Here is a 15,014-nt window from a genome sequence, read left to right on the forward strand (position 1 = left end):
ATATCTGCTCTGAGATTCTGTCCTGTTTTGGAGAATTTTATAAAAATTGAAAAAACATTTATAGATAATTGGTTAGCCTTTACTTGAACCATCTGTCACAATGCCTTCATAATGCTATCCTGGAACTGTATAGATCTCATTTAGGAGTCATAAAAATTGATATTCGTTGTAGTTGGATATGGGAAATGAATTAGCTATGATGCTGTCATGTTGGGTGTTAGGGACGGATTTAGCTCATTATTAATAAATTGTGAAGTTGTGCAAAGTTGTTTTTCTTCTATAAATGAACTTTGTTAGGTCTTGCGCATTTAAAAAACCTATGGAGTTATTTGAAATACTCTCTACACTTCGATTGCACAGGTCCAGGTAGGCCTGCTCTTGTATTCAGAACTTCTTAGCAGAACTTCTTAGCATACGCAGTGACAAACACTCTGCAAACCAGCTCTCAGAAACAACCCCCAATCTGTCTTCTTTATTATTTAACCCTTAACAAACCCTGTGCCATCTGCTATCTTAATGAAGGGAGCAGAAGGCTGCCAGACATAGAATCAATCTTGCTGGAAATATTGCATGCATAGACAAGGATCTGCAATGGTCCACAAACCGTTAATTAATTAAGTGCTGTTTCTGGTAGCCCTTATTTTAAGGACCAACCAATAAGTTCCATTGAGTGATCTAACAGGGCTCTGGCAAATAAAAATCACTAGCCAGACACAATCACTGGCTCACCCAGTTTGTATCCCAGCACATGACCAGACTAATGATGAGGTTGTCTTGGGGACTGTAGAACATGATGTGATAAATGCTATAGTGGTACTGGAATTGTTTGCTTAAAAGCATATGTCACTCTATTGGTGCTATTGGTGGAAGTAAAGGTAATTTACTTTCAGATATGCCAATATTTAGTGAATTTGCCTGAACAGTCTGCTGGCGGCGTTATCCTGTCATTTCGTTCAATTTAATTATGGCTAAAGGAATTTGCAGAGGACATCAGTTATTTTCCCAAACAAATGTTTGACTGTTGCTTAAATATGTCTGTGCATTTCCCTGCAGAAACGTTGCCCTCACGCTGTTCTGGGCTCTAGACCTAACTGATGGAAACTGTACATTACTAGTATCTACCATCTGTTCAGCCATCAACATGATGAAGCTGTGTGAAGATATTCTCAATCTGAGATCCTTCATCGTGGAACTGATTTAGCATCCTTACTCGAATGTAGGTATTGAGTCCCTAAAGACTGTGTTAGCCCACTGAGGTTATATGCACTGTGTGAGCATAGTTCACCAAACCAACTCGTGTACTAATGGTTCAGTTGCTTAGATACTGTACTTATTGATACAGCATTGGTCATGGGGATGCCTTCAACTTCTGCTGTTGTTGTCAATTTAATGTCATATAAAATAAGTGAATAGGCTTAGATTATTGTCATAAAATTAGTCATTGTGTGATGCTGACCACCTCTTTTATATTGCGGTAGAAACCTGTGGCTTAAATTGTTTAATTTATCTGGGTGCGGCGTACAACCCAGCTCCATGGCCGGGGCCCTCCTCTGCGCCGATGCCCAGTACGGGCACGGCGTTCTACCCGGCTCCATGGCCGGACCCGTGGTCTGGGCGGGGGCAAAGTCCCGCACCAGAGCCGCCACCGATGCTGGCGAATCCACGAGCGGAGTGGGTACTTCGCCCCGCACCGGAGCCGCCACCGACGCTAGAGGCCCACCCGGACCCTCCGCTATAGAGTCATGGTTTTGCGGCCCGCACCTTTGGGAGGGGGGGGGGGGGGTACTGTCACGTGCTGACCATAGAGAGCCTTTTATTCTCTATTTTGGTTAGGTTGGGGTGTGACTAGGGTGGGTGATCTAGTGTGTTCTATGTTGGCCTGGTATGGTTCCCAATCAGAGGCAGCTGTTTATCGTTGTCTCTGATTGGGGATCATATTTAGGCAGCCATTACCCCACTGGTTTTTGTGGGATCTTGTTTTTGTGTTGATGCCTGTGAGCACTACAGAACGTCACTTTTTGTTGCTCTTTATTGTTTTTGTGAGTTTCATTTAATAAACATGTGGAACTCTACGTACGCTGCGCCTTGGTCCGTTAATTCATTAGACCATCGTGACACATCAGTTGTGTGTACTCATAAACACGGTCGAGTGCTATACACTATTCTTACATATAGATGAAATTGTATTCAATTAAAAACCTGCGCATCCAAACAAGCAACAAAATAAAATACCCATGATGCTCCTCTGCAGTGGTTTCAAGGGTCAATGTATCTTGTGTAATAGCCCAACCATCTAAGAGATGAGTGGCTAAAAATAAAACAAGTTTTTGTACCTGAAAATAATGAGGCATTGCTACTGTAAATGTCTGAGTGTTTGTGGAGTGCACAGAGTGGAATGGATCTCCAGTGAGGATGTAGAGGTATTGGCTGGGCTGAGAAACAATGGAAGTGAGGTGTGTCTTTGTGTATGGTGGTGAGCCAAAGAAACTGGTATTTTACCAGCCAAAGAAACTGGTATTTATACATGCTCATGTGTTATAATTATGTGCCAGTATGCAGTGTTACATCATTCAGTTTTAATGTTTTATTCAGAGAATGCACTGGATTTCAGTCACCAGTTAAGCTCTATCAAGCCCTTTGGCCATTGAGTCAGGAATTACAACCTATTCTCTCAGCTGACACTGATCAGTACAAGCATTGTTTGCGGTCAGCAGTGACTGATTTTAAATAAGACGACACACGCAGTAGTACTCATCTGTCTGACCGTGATGTGTGGGTTGACCCCTGAAATGGGTTAACACAGCACTAGAGACAAACGTCCTCAACAGTACGTAGCTGAGCTCTGAGCTTTATTGGTCCTGTCTCCTCTGCTGTGAATTAGCATGGTCCTCTGCAAGCTTCTCCTAGGGAGCCCTCTGCTGTCAATAACCACAGTGTGCTTCCTCTCTCTGCCTGGCCTCCTCCTCCTCCACCTCTTTCTCCTACTCTGTAATGTACACAAATATATTCCCCCACAAAGCCCTGCAGTGCCTGGCCATGTCCCGGAGAGAAAGGCAGGCAGGATTTAAAACCCCCAGTACAGACAAACTGACAGCTTCTCAGGGGCAGGTAAGCAATCTCACTCAGCGCTGGAGGGGAGACTCAGAGGGAGGCAGGAGAGTGGAAAGGACAGGCCACAGTGTTAACCTGGTGCAAATACAATAATAAAGTTCAGTCAAACGAAGTGGACCTAATTGGGATTTTCAACTTATATCTACATTTTAGGAAGGAAATTTAGAGCATTCAACTGGTCTGTCATTTACATTCATATTTAGTAACGATATTTTGGGGCCAATATGGGATCATTGGATGCTAAGCCTATAAAATATTATTCCATACTGCCTGCATCACTGATGTTAGCATTCCAATGAATAAGTTGGGCTGTTTTTTTATATTGGGAAAGAATGTCAAATTCTCTGTTTTCAAATACTGTATAATCACTAACCCACATCAAAATATTAATGTGGAAGAATAATGAAGTCACGCACTAGTGTATTTCACTTTTTTGAAAGTCTGGTGGAAAGGAATGGACATGTAACCAGCTGGTTTGGTCTGCTGTCTTCCCAGGACCTTCACATTGTCATATTTTGTTCCTTCACCTTTCTTTTCCCTTCTTTATGTTGTATGCTTTTGTTCTGCCATCCGTAGAGCAATGATCCAAAAACAAGGCCATAAATAAGAAATCAGTGGTCTTTTCTGTCTGGAACATTAAACAGGCTTGATGTATGCTTATTACTCACTTCACTCAAATCAATGGTCTAATCTTTTCCCTCTGTGATTGATTTCCCAGCAGCCTACAGAACTTACACTGTAGGTGATTTAATAAACACCAGAAAAGTGCTATAAAATAGGAATACTCGACTAGAATCTTAAAACACCAACCTGGGTAGTATACAGTAGTAAAATACAAGTGTCATTTGAGATTTTCTTTACAACAATCATTCAACAATAGTCTAGTAGTTAAAATGTAAACAGATTATGTTTAGCTACAGCTTCCAATCTTCTATGCCCCACGGTCATAGTTCCAGAGGTCCAGCCCAGAGTGGGGAGTGTGTCCAGCCCCTAGTTATCCCCAGTAATGTGGACTGAAGACAGAGGTCTGTGGTGTCCAGCCTGGGTCTATGGACCACCCATAGAGAGGGGGTCAGTGGCCTGGCTGTCCCCAGCCTGGGTGACCCTGGGGGCTGGCCGGGGGAAACAGTAACCCTCAGCACCCATCACAGGTGTCTATGTCACTGAGCACACTAACTGGGGTCAGCGTCTAACAGACTCCTCACAAAGAAGCGGGCCAATTGCTTTTCTCTGCTAAGGCCAGAGTAGGTCAGGCGGAAGAAACACTGCTGATAAGTGACCTTTTCTCATTCCCTGCATTCTGCTGGACTGGGTCGACCAATGGACTACATGCAGAATGCTGACTGACTGAGTGCACCTCTGATATCAGTCTATGTAATACTCCATGGGATTTGCGTTGCTCAGTAAAGGTTGATTAGGTAGGGTGGAGGTCAGCTGTGCGAGTATTGAATTCTGTCTAGATATAGAGAAAGATATGGAACAATGTGTTGCCTTGTTGCATCCAGAGGGCTTAGAAAGCTACCAACTGAGAGTGGAACCAAATCAATGAATAGATTGGCAATGGCAGTCTAAAGCTGGTAAAGGATATTATTGAACTAACAGTTGTGGTTCAGTGCATTGATGAGCACAGTGTTTCTTGCAGGGAGGAAAACAACAACAACAACAACAACAAATACAACAACAACATACTTTATTATTTTATGAGTAGTATTCACCATGGGATTCACTCAAGAAGTCATTTGTAACACATTTAACTGTGTTTGGATCCAGTACTACAGGCTTTAAACTGTGTTCTGCTGTTTATTTAGATGACAGCAGAGGTCATTCTTCGACTCGTCAATGATCCAGTACTTCCATTCTATCCTCTTGATATCGCCCTGGATGTCCAGAATAAACTCAAAGGTAAGACACAATCTTGTTTATTCTATCCTTTGGCGTTTCATGATATTGCATGAATGAAGGACTTTTTCAGACATCATTGAATTTGTACTGCTATGTTATTATCTTCGACTGAATCAAACATGCATGACAAAACAACAATGAACAATTGAACTATTGTGCAATACCCACATCGGAGTGAAGTGAATGAAGCATCTATTGGTGCTCTGGTTGTTTGCTGAGCCACGTGGGTCTATGCAGTGACATAACTCATATCTGCAGTCCACCCACCCACCCACCCACCCAGCCAGCCAGCACCAGGCCACAGCAGGTCCCCCTCTCCTCCTCTCCCTCCTTCTCTCTCTCTCTCTCCCATAAGAATGATTTAGAGGCAGATCATCTGTTTAGGTGGACATATCGATCGCCTCTATCACGCCTCATGAGTCCAATGCCAAGTGACCTTGATTTTTGCATTTGTAAAATTTAAATCCTGGCCGGGTCATCTTTCTTTTCGCCAGCCTTGGACTCGACTGCCTCTTTTGTCTCAGACCTGAGTTCTGTTATGTCACACAGGATGAGAATGAACATTTGACAAAGCCAGGAAGTGGTATTTCATCTCACCACTACTTCATCAAACAATCCAATAGCTTGGGTTTTCCCTGCCTCCCTCCCAAAGGCTCAATGTAGTTTTAAAGGAAGTTAGAATTGGATATAGCCTATACTTTAAAAGCAATTAATGATAATGCAGACTCACAGACCTCTTTGGTTTACTTTACTGTCACCTCTCATGGACTTGTAGAGGAAACTGATAAATGGGACTTCTCATCCTGACCTTGTGCATCAGAGTTGTTATTTGGTTGTAATGTTAAATATTCATGCAGACAGAGCGAGCGTAGGACAGGTGAGGTGCATAATCACCACATAATCTTGTCTCTCCTGGCTCAGTGTCCATAAAACTGTGTCCTAGTAGTTATATATCAGATCAACCATATTCCCATTGCTCTGCATAGTCACTGTCTACTGAATTACACACAGGTGGTGCACCGTGTATGATTAGAAATGCTATATCATTGGTTTCAAATATTTGATTACTTTAAGGTAGTTTCCGTTATTGTAATAATTTCACACAAAATGTATAACACTTCCTTTTCCATATATTTGTCATTCTGTATTTGATTGAAGGTACCATTTTACACTGAGTTAACATTGTGTGGTGCTCATACAGTGCTCATACAGCCATGGTACTGTAGAGAATCTGTTGATACAGTGGGTCCTCATCATGGCCAGTAAGCATTTAAAACACAAATTAGGTTTCTATCTCGCAATTCACTCTGCATTGCAGACAGCTGCTTAGACTGTGAAACACTGATATGTATAACTTACTCATGATGCCTCATTGTGGTAAACACTGCGGTTCCGCTTCTTTATCCAAGACTAATGTCCACAAACGAGGCGGCTCTGTGATTGAGATGGAATGATTACCTGGCCGTGGTCTCTCCCGTCGCAGGGTCAGGGAACTAATGCCTTTAGAAGCTCAGTCGCAAACAGGTTGAATTAAATATAGAATGCTTTTATCTTTGTGGTTAAAAATAAAGAAGGGAGATGGGAGAGAGGTAAATAAATAATTTGAGGTTTCTGGGTTGATCCCTGGATTTTAGCCCAGCCTCATGCTGTTTTGGGATTGGAACAGTAAATGGATTTTCAGACACCACATAAAATTGCACTATTCATGAGGACGAGTAATGGATTGTCTGAGATCAAACAGGCATGGCTAATTGAAACCTTCAAAATCTTTTGTTCACTTTTTATTCAAAATGAACAATTTGGTAACTTGCATTTTTTCAGAAGTACAGTAGCTGCACTTTGAAGCCAATCAGTTCTAGAAAAGGAGAAAATTGTGTGTGTGTGCGTGTGTGTGTATGCGTGCGTGCGTGCTAAACATTTTTAAAGGTGGCTTCCTGAGTTGTGTTAAGTTCTATCCATCAAATCTCAGCAGGGTCTATGCCAACACAATCGTCCCTCCACGTCCCTCTGTGTCAGAATGTGTGATAGATTACAGCAATCCTCCCACATATTTCATAACTCCTATTCCCTCAGTAGGGAGAAAGACATTTACATTTGTAGAAGGGAACAGCTTTCTTTGGATATTTTTATCCTGTCTTTTCTCTCCTTTATTCCCTGAGTAGTTGCATGGTGTACATATTCTCCTGTGACTCTCCCACTCAATGCCATGCCCCAGCCTTGCTCTCATCTAACAAACACCAAAGAGAAGTGAAATGGAGAAAAAGCAGGCTTTAATGGAGCCACATATAAGCATGCAGCACACGGCCACAGTCAAGGTTATTTTCACTTAGGCATAATGGAACGGAAAACTTTCGATGTGGCGACTAGCTTATTAGCAAACACTATTTAGACATGTTGTGACATTGCTGTTTTTCTCTCTAGTGCTTGACTAGGATTCATGCATATAGTGTTGAAACAACAAATGTTAACCTGATATTTCATATGTGTTACAGAAATATTGAGGCCAACGCTTTTATAACAAATATGTTTCTGTGTAAGGGACAAACCAATTAATTTGAATGTAATAATCGGCACATCAATTTTTCAGCCATCCACAAATGTTGTTGACATGATTTAAAAACAGAGCAAGAGAAATGTGTCTGTACAGGTGACAGCCGAGGACAGTGCATTGTTGGAAGTCTATAATTTAATGCCTAAGAAGCAGCCATGTCATGCTGTTCATATAGTATGAATGTAACTCATAAATGGTGAGCAGTGCAATCTAACCTGATGGTCATTATGTAACACTATAAATATGGTCACATAATTAACCAAAATGTAATTTATTCATAATGACACATGTAAATGTGCTTTGTTTTGTTTTTATTTTCTAATGAGCATATCATTCTCTGAATACGTTGTAATTAATGACACTGTCAATTAGAGTATCCCTACATACATGGCAGGGGGGGCTTTTTAATGAATCTTTAATTACTACTGAATAATTGAATGTTCTACTGATATGTTGACTCTAAGCAGTGACGTTGCCTTAATGTCCAATTGGTTCTGGCTGTTGTAAGACTCTGACTAACAGACCCATATCCATATCTGATTTTGTGGCAAGCGCAGAGTAAAATGAATCGAAAATAGTTCTGAACTAGTTTTACTTTGTTGTAATTGAGTGGTGAGATTGGGCTAAGGATAAGGATATCGAAGGTAGTTGCAGTAGTGTAAGAGAGGTTTCTTAGATTTTAGCCAACCAAACATCGTCCACCTCCACCTTTTACCCATAACAGCCAATCCCTGCCCTGTGTCTGTGTTGATGTACTATAGATGATCCCCTGAGGACCCCCAGACTGCTGGCAGCAGCTGCCTACCTCAGAGAGAGCTCAGCCTTCCTCCAGTCTGAGACCATGCGTCCAGCCAATGACCCCAAGGAGAGGGACCCCTCCCATGTCCGCATGCTGAACGACGTGCTCCGGGACCTGGAGAAGAGCTTCATGGTCCCCCAGCCCCCTCCAGGTGTCTACAGGTAGGTGGAGCAGATTGTACTGTATGTGCTAGGCTAGCATGCCATCACTCTATTACCTGAGGACATTTTGTGAAGGTAAGGGTGTGAGCTGCTTTGAAAATCTGGGCACAATATGCTAGCTAATTACAAAGCTCTCAAATGCCTTGTGGCATTCATTAAACATTATCTATTAATTGTGATTAGTCAATTAAGTCAATAATGGTGACCATGGGAACTATACATTTGACACTTTTTATGAAGTCACTTTTCAATCCACCTGGAGCCCATCTATTGAGTGTGATTAGAGTGTGCACCATTGTTTCTTATTGAATGAAAGACCATCGAGGAACATTACTGACTGCACATCACTGTGAATCTCTATAATTACCTTTAGCTAGCTAGTTTTCCATGAATGGGTCTGCCTCCCTGAGAGCCAGCACAGTTGTAGTGTAATGTAATGTTTGTTGTTATAATTTGAATGCACATCTAATTGCACGAAGCTACCATTAGAACCAAAGCACAAAAATTGAATTCAACTGTTCAATAATCCTCAAGAAACACTGCTGTTTAATTGGCTCCCTAATAACGAAGTATCCTTTTCTCAGAAATCTACAGTACATGCCACAATCTACATTTTGTCTATTTCTTTGTTTTGTCTGAATGTAATTAACTTAGCTAACTACTGTGGTTTTACTAGCTTTAGATCAGTCTAATCCTACAAAGGGCAGTATAATGACTCCCTTCCTACTGCCTCTAGAGCTGGAGACAGGGCTGGGAGACTTGGTGATGCTGGGTTTGACGTGAGCCTTGCACAGGAGTACATTTATATTGGTGGAGCATATACAGTACAGTAGATAGGGGAGCTATTGTGCTGATGGGTGGGTCATGGTGTGTGTGGAGGGAAAGATTTCAGATGCATTAGAATGTTCATGGCATTACTGTAATTTGCATGAGGATGATAGGTCAGGTGAGATGCTACATGACACAGAGCTATAACAAGAGGTGACTAATCAACATACATAGATAGATATGCAGTATACATATTCCCTGTGCTGACCATGGGAATTGCAATATTTTTTTCCTGTGAGTGTTGAACCTGTCTGACTCCCACCAATCGTGTTGTTGTTTGTTTAATTACTTCGTACAGACGCCGGGTATACCATACGAGAAACTGCAGTTGTCAAAGAGACATGTGATTGTAATCAGATGGTAATCAGCATATCCTGGTGTGATGTGATTTAAATTAGATCAAGGTGTATGAAATAGATCAGGTGCTCTGGGCCCTTACAAGCCAGTATCTAGTCATTACCGCACTCTGAGCACACTCCCTGTTACTGCTGGGAATTAGTCCCAACTGACTGGCCCCTCTGTTTCCCCACTGTGCTGTGTGTACACTTATTACCCAGACCACTAATGGGAATTCATGCCCTTTGTCTGAGAGAAACGTAGCTGTTCCTAATAGTTATAGGAGAGGAAACAGAAACAGCATGCCAGGAAGCTCATAGTGAAAAGGATGAGCTGAACTTCCTCACCTCAGGTTTCGTAAATAATCAATTCCTGTCAAATGCAATCAAAGATTTGATAACGGTTCAGACTGAACCGACTGAACCAAACTTATTATTCAATTATGATTACTAGGAAATGGATACTGATACATACAATACTGTACTGTCAATCTGGTATCCCCCAAAGCACTGTGAGGCATTGGAGACAGCTGTGAATTATTTGACCAGGCTGAGACAGAGGAGATGGATGGCATTAAAAAGCACTCTGTAAGGCCTGAGAGAGTGGCTAAAACAAACGTCTTCATGCTGTCAGCAAGGAATTGATGTTCTGTGACTGACACCGGGGGAACAGACTAGTGTAGTTAAACCTAGTTTGTTCTGTTGTGCAGGAGAATTCTTTCTCCATTTAAAAAGTATGCAGGGTTACAAGGGACTTGAGATCAATATTAGATATCCTTACACTTGGAGGGATTTCACCATGCAGCCTTTCTGACAACAAGAATGCCTTACAATTCAAAACTGCTTTGTCCTACAGTATAAAAGTAAGCTCCTGCTCAAGGGCAAGAAATAGTATTGAGGGCTAACATATTATGTATGTATATGTGGGTGCATGTATGTAAAGTAAGAACCAATTGATGTTCACATTTTTATTACTACAACATCATGTTGAAATTTCAGAAAGACACAAATTATAAGAACTTTAGTGAACTCGCTTGTCCTTGGCACTGCAGCATGAGTGGCCTTGAGAGATGGATCAAGTTCTGCATGAGACCCTGTGCAGTAGTTCACTCTTCAGTCAACAGCCCATCCTAGGCCCTGGGGGGTAGTCTAATTTATTCACATGAATGAAGCTCAACCATACCTTTTAGGGGAACACAAAATGGTTCTCTAATTATTCCTGTCAGCCTCAAAAGGACCTGAAAGTTAAAAAGCGTTTCTCATCCACAGAAAAGAGGAGCTTAATCACTGTATAAACTCAAGCCTGAAGGTCATGATGGCAGGCTAACCTGTTTACCTAAGAAGAATTGCCTTATTTATTCTGCTTAGGGGCTGTGCAGCCAGATTCCAAAGAAATCAATGTGCGATTCAGACGCATGAAGAGGAACGATCCAAAAGCTGCTCATTTTTTACCTACAAATGACTACACCATGGCCTGTAGCATGAAATGTATCTGACTGCTGTTTAGTTTTGAGATTCTAAATTAGATTGATTCTTGCTACTGTGTCCAGATGGGGCCAAGGGGATGTGTGAATGATGGAGAAACAGATAGATAGACAGGGAAGGTTTTGTGTTTCCAACAGTATTGTGTAACCTATATTTGACAGAAAACAGGGTGTGACAAGATCATTTTGTATGTACAATATCTCTCACAGTGTCAAGCAATTATACAGTAGGTATTATTAATGAAGAGGGGGTTTTTTTTACAGGAAAATTATCAGTTAGTGAATGTGAATACTTACCTGTGGTCTGTTTGTTCCCCTGTGATCCAGGAACCTGTTGTACAGTCTGAATGGGAAGTTCCCCCAGTTCTCCATACTGAAGTACCCCCTGGATCCACTAAAACACAACGCTGTAAACAAGTCTCTGTCACTGATAATAAACGCCATCAATTCAGCTGAAAAACTAATTCGCTGTGGGCTTGACCTCTTTGAAAACAGTCCAGATGACACAAATTGACCCAACGAAACCAATCAGCCAAGGTTAGAGGCACTGTATGACTGCACTGCCTAGACCAATGGTATCTGCATACGTGCCTCAGATACCTAAGTTCACTCTGCACAATGAAGTGTGGCACATTTTTTTTTTACAAAGAGATCACACTAAAGCAATATGAAGAGACCGGGACACCTTCTCGCACTATTCTTCTTGAGCGCCTAATGTGTTCAGGTTTATGAAACATTCAATAAGCAATGTTGATTTCTTCTAGATCCTTCTGGCTGTCAATGAAAGTGCTGGGCTATCCAAGATGTCCTAATGCCTCATTTATACATGTCTGTCTGGCTGTCTGGAACAACGCCAGACAGGCAGGCACGTATAAACTGAGAACGTGAAGAAGCACTGGAACACAGGAGTGAGCTAAATCTACAAGACAGAGCGATTCACAACCACGCAGAGCTTGATAGATAAACATGCATTTTGAAGTGAGTAATGCCTCACTGACTACAGCATGTTTTTACACGAGTGGATAAACACTATAAGGCCAGCTGGATGTGTTTATGCTCATATGCACTATTGAACAATCTCTGCCTCTGTCTAAACATTCAAACAAAACATACAGTATGACACCATTCCATGCTCTTAGTTCTGCTGAAAGCACAACAACCCTCTGTTCTGCTCTCATTGTACCTTGTGATTTTCTACAGGCAAGGCAAATGTGTATCTATGACAGAGCAGAGGAGAACATGATGTTTGGATTATAGTAAGTGTGTGAGAAATTAGCTATATTTACAGAGGCATGATTGGTGAGGTAAACAGTGACAGCGGTGTGACATGGCCTGTTTTGACAGTTGACATGCTCAACCGTACTTATAATAGTCATACGCATTACCGTCTTGACTGCAGACCCAAGCTGGCGTTAAGGATGCTTAAATTTGATTTGATTTTGATTTGAAGTCCCTGAAAACTGCATTTTGTATGATTATATTTTTCAGTGTCTCATGCACTATATGATTGAATCCAATAACCAGCACAGTAAAGTGTTCTCTACCAGATGTGTGCTTTTATTGGATGTTTTTTTCTTCTACTTTGATATATTGAAAAATAATAATTCATCTTTGATAATGTCTCGTACCCAAAGTGAAATGTGATATCCGTATTTTTCTAATAACTCTGAATTACTTGGAGTCCTCCATGATCAATGTTATTAAAAACAGGCAAGTCTCTGCAATACTTTGATATAGAAGTAATGGCAATACCAATGGACAAGAGTAGTGTGGTTGTCTACAAAACAAACCTCACTTTCTCTATTTGTACATACAGTAAGGATGGACTGATGATGAAATGTGTAGTATTACAGTAGCTGTTATTTGACTTAACTTATTTGTTATGCTTTGTTCATGGTAGACTTCTTCATGTGTTATTTTTGCATGAGCGTTGACATTCATTGGGATGAATCTTGTCTTCGAGGCAGCGCTGAGCGATTTCCACTACAAGCGCTCGAGGCAAAGTCAAGATTGTCTATATTATATCGTACAAATTATTAGATTTTTTTTTTTAATCACTTTTTGGTCTTAATTTAAGGCTAGGGTTAGGCATAAGGTTAGCAGTGTGGTTAGGGTTATGTTTAAAATCAGATTTTATTACATTGTGGCTGTGCCAGCTAGTGACTACCCTTCAGAGCTGCCTCCAGTACATCAATCATACCAATAAATGACAACCTGCATATTGCAATGTACGTCATTTGTTTTGCTTATTTTTTGAGGGTTTAAGTGATATTTTCTTAATTGCAGGGTTATGTAATGCTGTTGTGTCCATCTCAAGGATAAATGTGGATTTTGAAGGTAGTGGAACTGTCCCCAAAAGTCTCCTATGCCAATGTAATCCTTTGTCCATCATCATTATTGTCATCATTATAAGACATTTGCACTAGAGATTGTGTTTTTGATAACGTTTTTACAAATTTGTGATATAAAGGTCACTGGAATTCATAATAAGGATTTAATGATATTTTGTTAAAAAAATTGTACTTGACTTAACTTTTCAAAAGAAATGTAATGGCTATTTAGGAACACTTCATTCAGGGACTACAATATTAGCTAAGCTTTAAATTATGTACGTGCCTTTATTTGAAAATCATGAATGCTTTAAGAAAGGTTCTTCGGCTGATGTCAATAGTACATGTGTACATTGTTATTTTGCTTGAATAGAAGAATCTGTTTGATTTCGATACCAAAAATGAAGTGTGTGCTGTATAAAACCCTATTAGTTTAGGATTAATTCAACAACAGTAGGCCTACTACATTTTTAGTGGCATGAAAATAAGGAGAAATTATAAAAAGCCAGTTGTCTCATTCCTTAAAATTGGTCAATTAATACTCTTCTGAGGACTTCTACAGAGGACCATTTCATAACTTCATTACAGGATTTGTATTAGTTTATTTTATCATTAAGAAGCGAACATTGTTCATGCATAGTAGCATATAAAATGCCCTTTATAACAGGCGAACAGGTGAAATGTTTTTTTGTTACATAAAAAAAGGTTTTTATAAGGTAACAGCAACAAGCCTTTGGTATGAGTTATCTGGAAGCATGGTAAGTATGGACGTAGTTCCATCATTCACTGTAGTATGTAGTATGAAATGGCAGATTGTTATGCTCTTACTGTACCTCCAAATATAGTAGCTTTTAGTTGGACCATGAGCTTCAAATAGGCTATATCAAATGTCTTCAATTGTACAGTTATTTATGTGATGCTTTGTACAATCATATAATATTACACAAGTTAGATGTGTTGCATGATGTGTTACATGAAATACTGCATTGACTGGCATGAATATTGCATGTATTTGCACTAAGAGTCTTGATTGTGAGTTTACCAAGTCTTATATTGTTGTAAATTGTGATCATGTCTCTAGTCTCTTAAGTAATAGATATCAGGGTTTTGGCCACTTGAAATTCCTTTGGGATTTGTTTCTTTAAATATCTCTTAATATAGCTGGTCAAGCAGGAACTATCATGTATTGAATCCCCATGTCATTGGTATCATATGCAATAAACGCTACATTGGCATGATCTTGTTGTTCTTTTACAGTATTTTATATGTTAAAGAGTTTTAAAGACAGGGAAAATTACTGCCAAAAATTACTGCCATCATCAAGGGTGTTATAGGAAAATGGCAGTTTGAGGAAGTGCTTAGTTGTATTATTATGTAGGCTGTAGGTCTGTTTATCCAATGAAGGAATACATGGAATGTTTGACATCTACATGGAAATAGTTCAGTTTTAGTGTTATGCATTATTAACTGAATTCATTCATCACAGTTGTGAAATATTTTTGTTAACACTATA

General features: G+C 40.3%; 1 protein-coding gene across 1 annotated transcript in view; it reads left to right on the forward strand.

The window, feature by feature from the left end:
• Positions 1-14,739, forward strand: part of LOC120054873 (inactive N-acetylated-alpha-linked acidic dipeptidase-like protein 2) — a 66,275-nt gene extending 51,536 nt beyond the window's left edge. Inside the window, exons 4-6 of the mRNA XM_039002574.1 lie at positions 4,920-5,013; positions 8,326-8,524; positions 11,499-14,739. Coding sequence (XP_038858502.1) covers positions 4,920-5,013; positions 8,326-8,524; positions 11,499-11,685 — 480 coding nt within the window. The 3' untranslated portion in view covers positions 11,686-14,739. The remainder of the gene's footprint in view (positions 1-4,919; positions 5,014-8,325; positions 8,525-11,498) is intronic.
• Positions 14,740-15,014: the final 275 nt, after the last annotated feature.

This window comes from Salvelinus namaycush, chromosome 10 (genome assembly GCF_016432855.1).
Source record: "Salvelinus namaycush isolate Seneca chromosome 10, SaNama_1.0, whole genome shotgun sequence".
Classification (NCBI taxonomy): domain Eukaryota; kingdom Metazoa; phylum Chordata; class Actinopteri; order Salmoniformes; family Salmonidae; genus Salvelinus; species Salvelinus namaycush.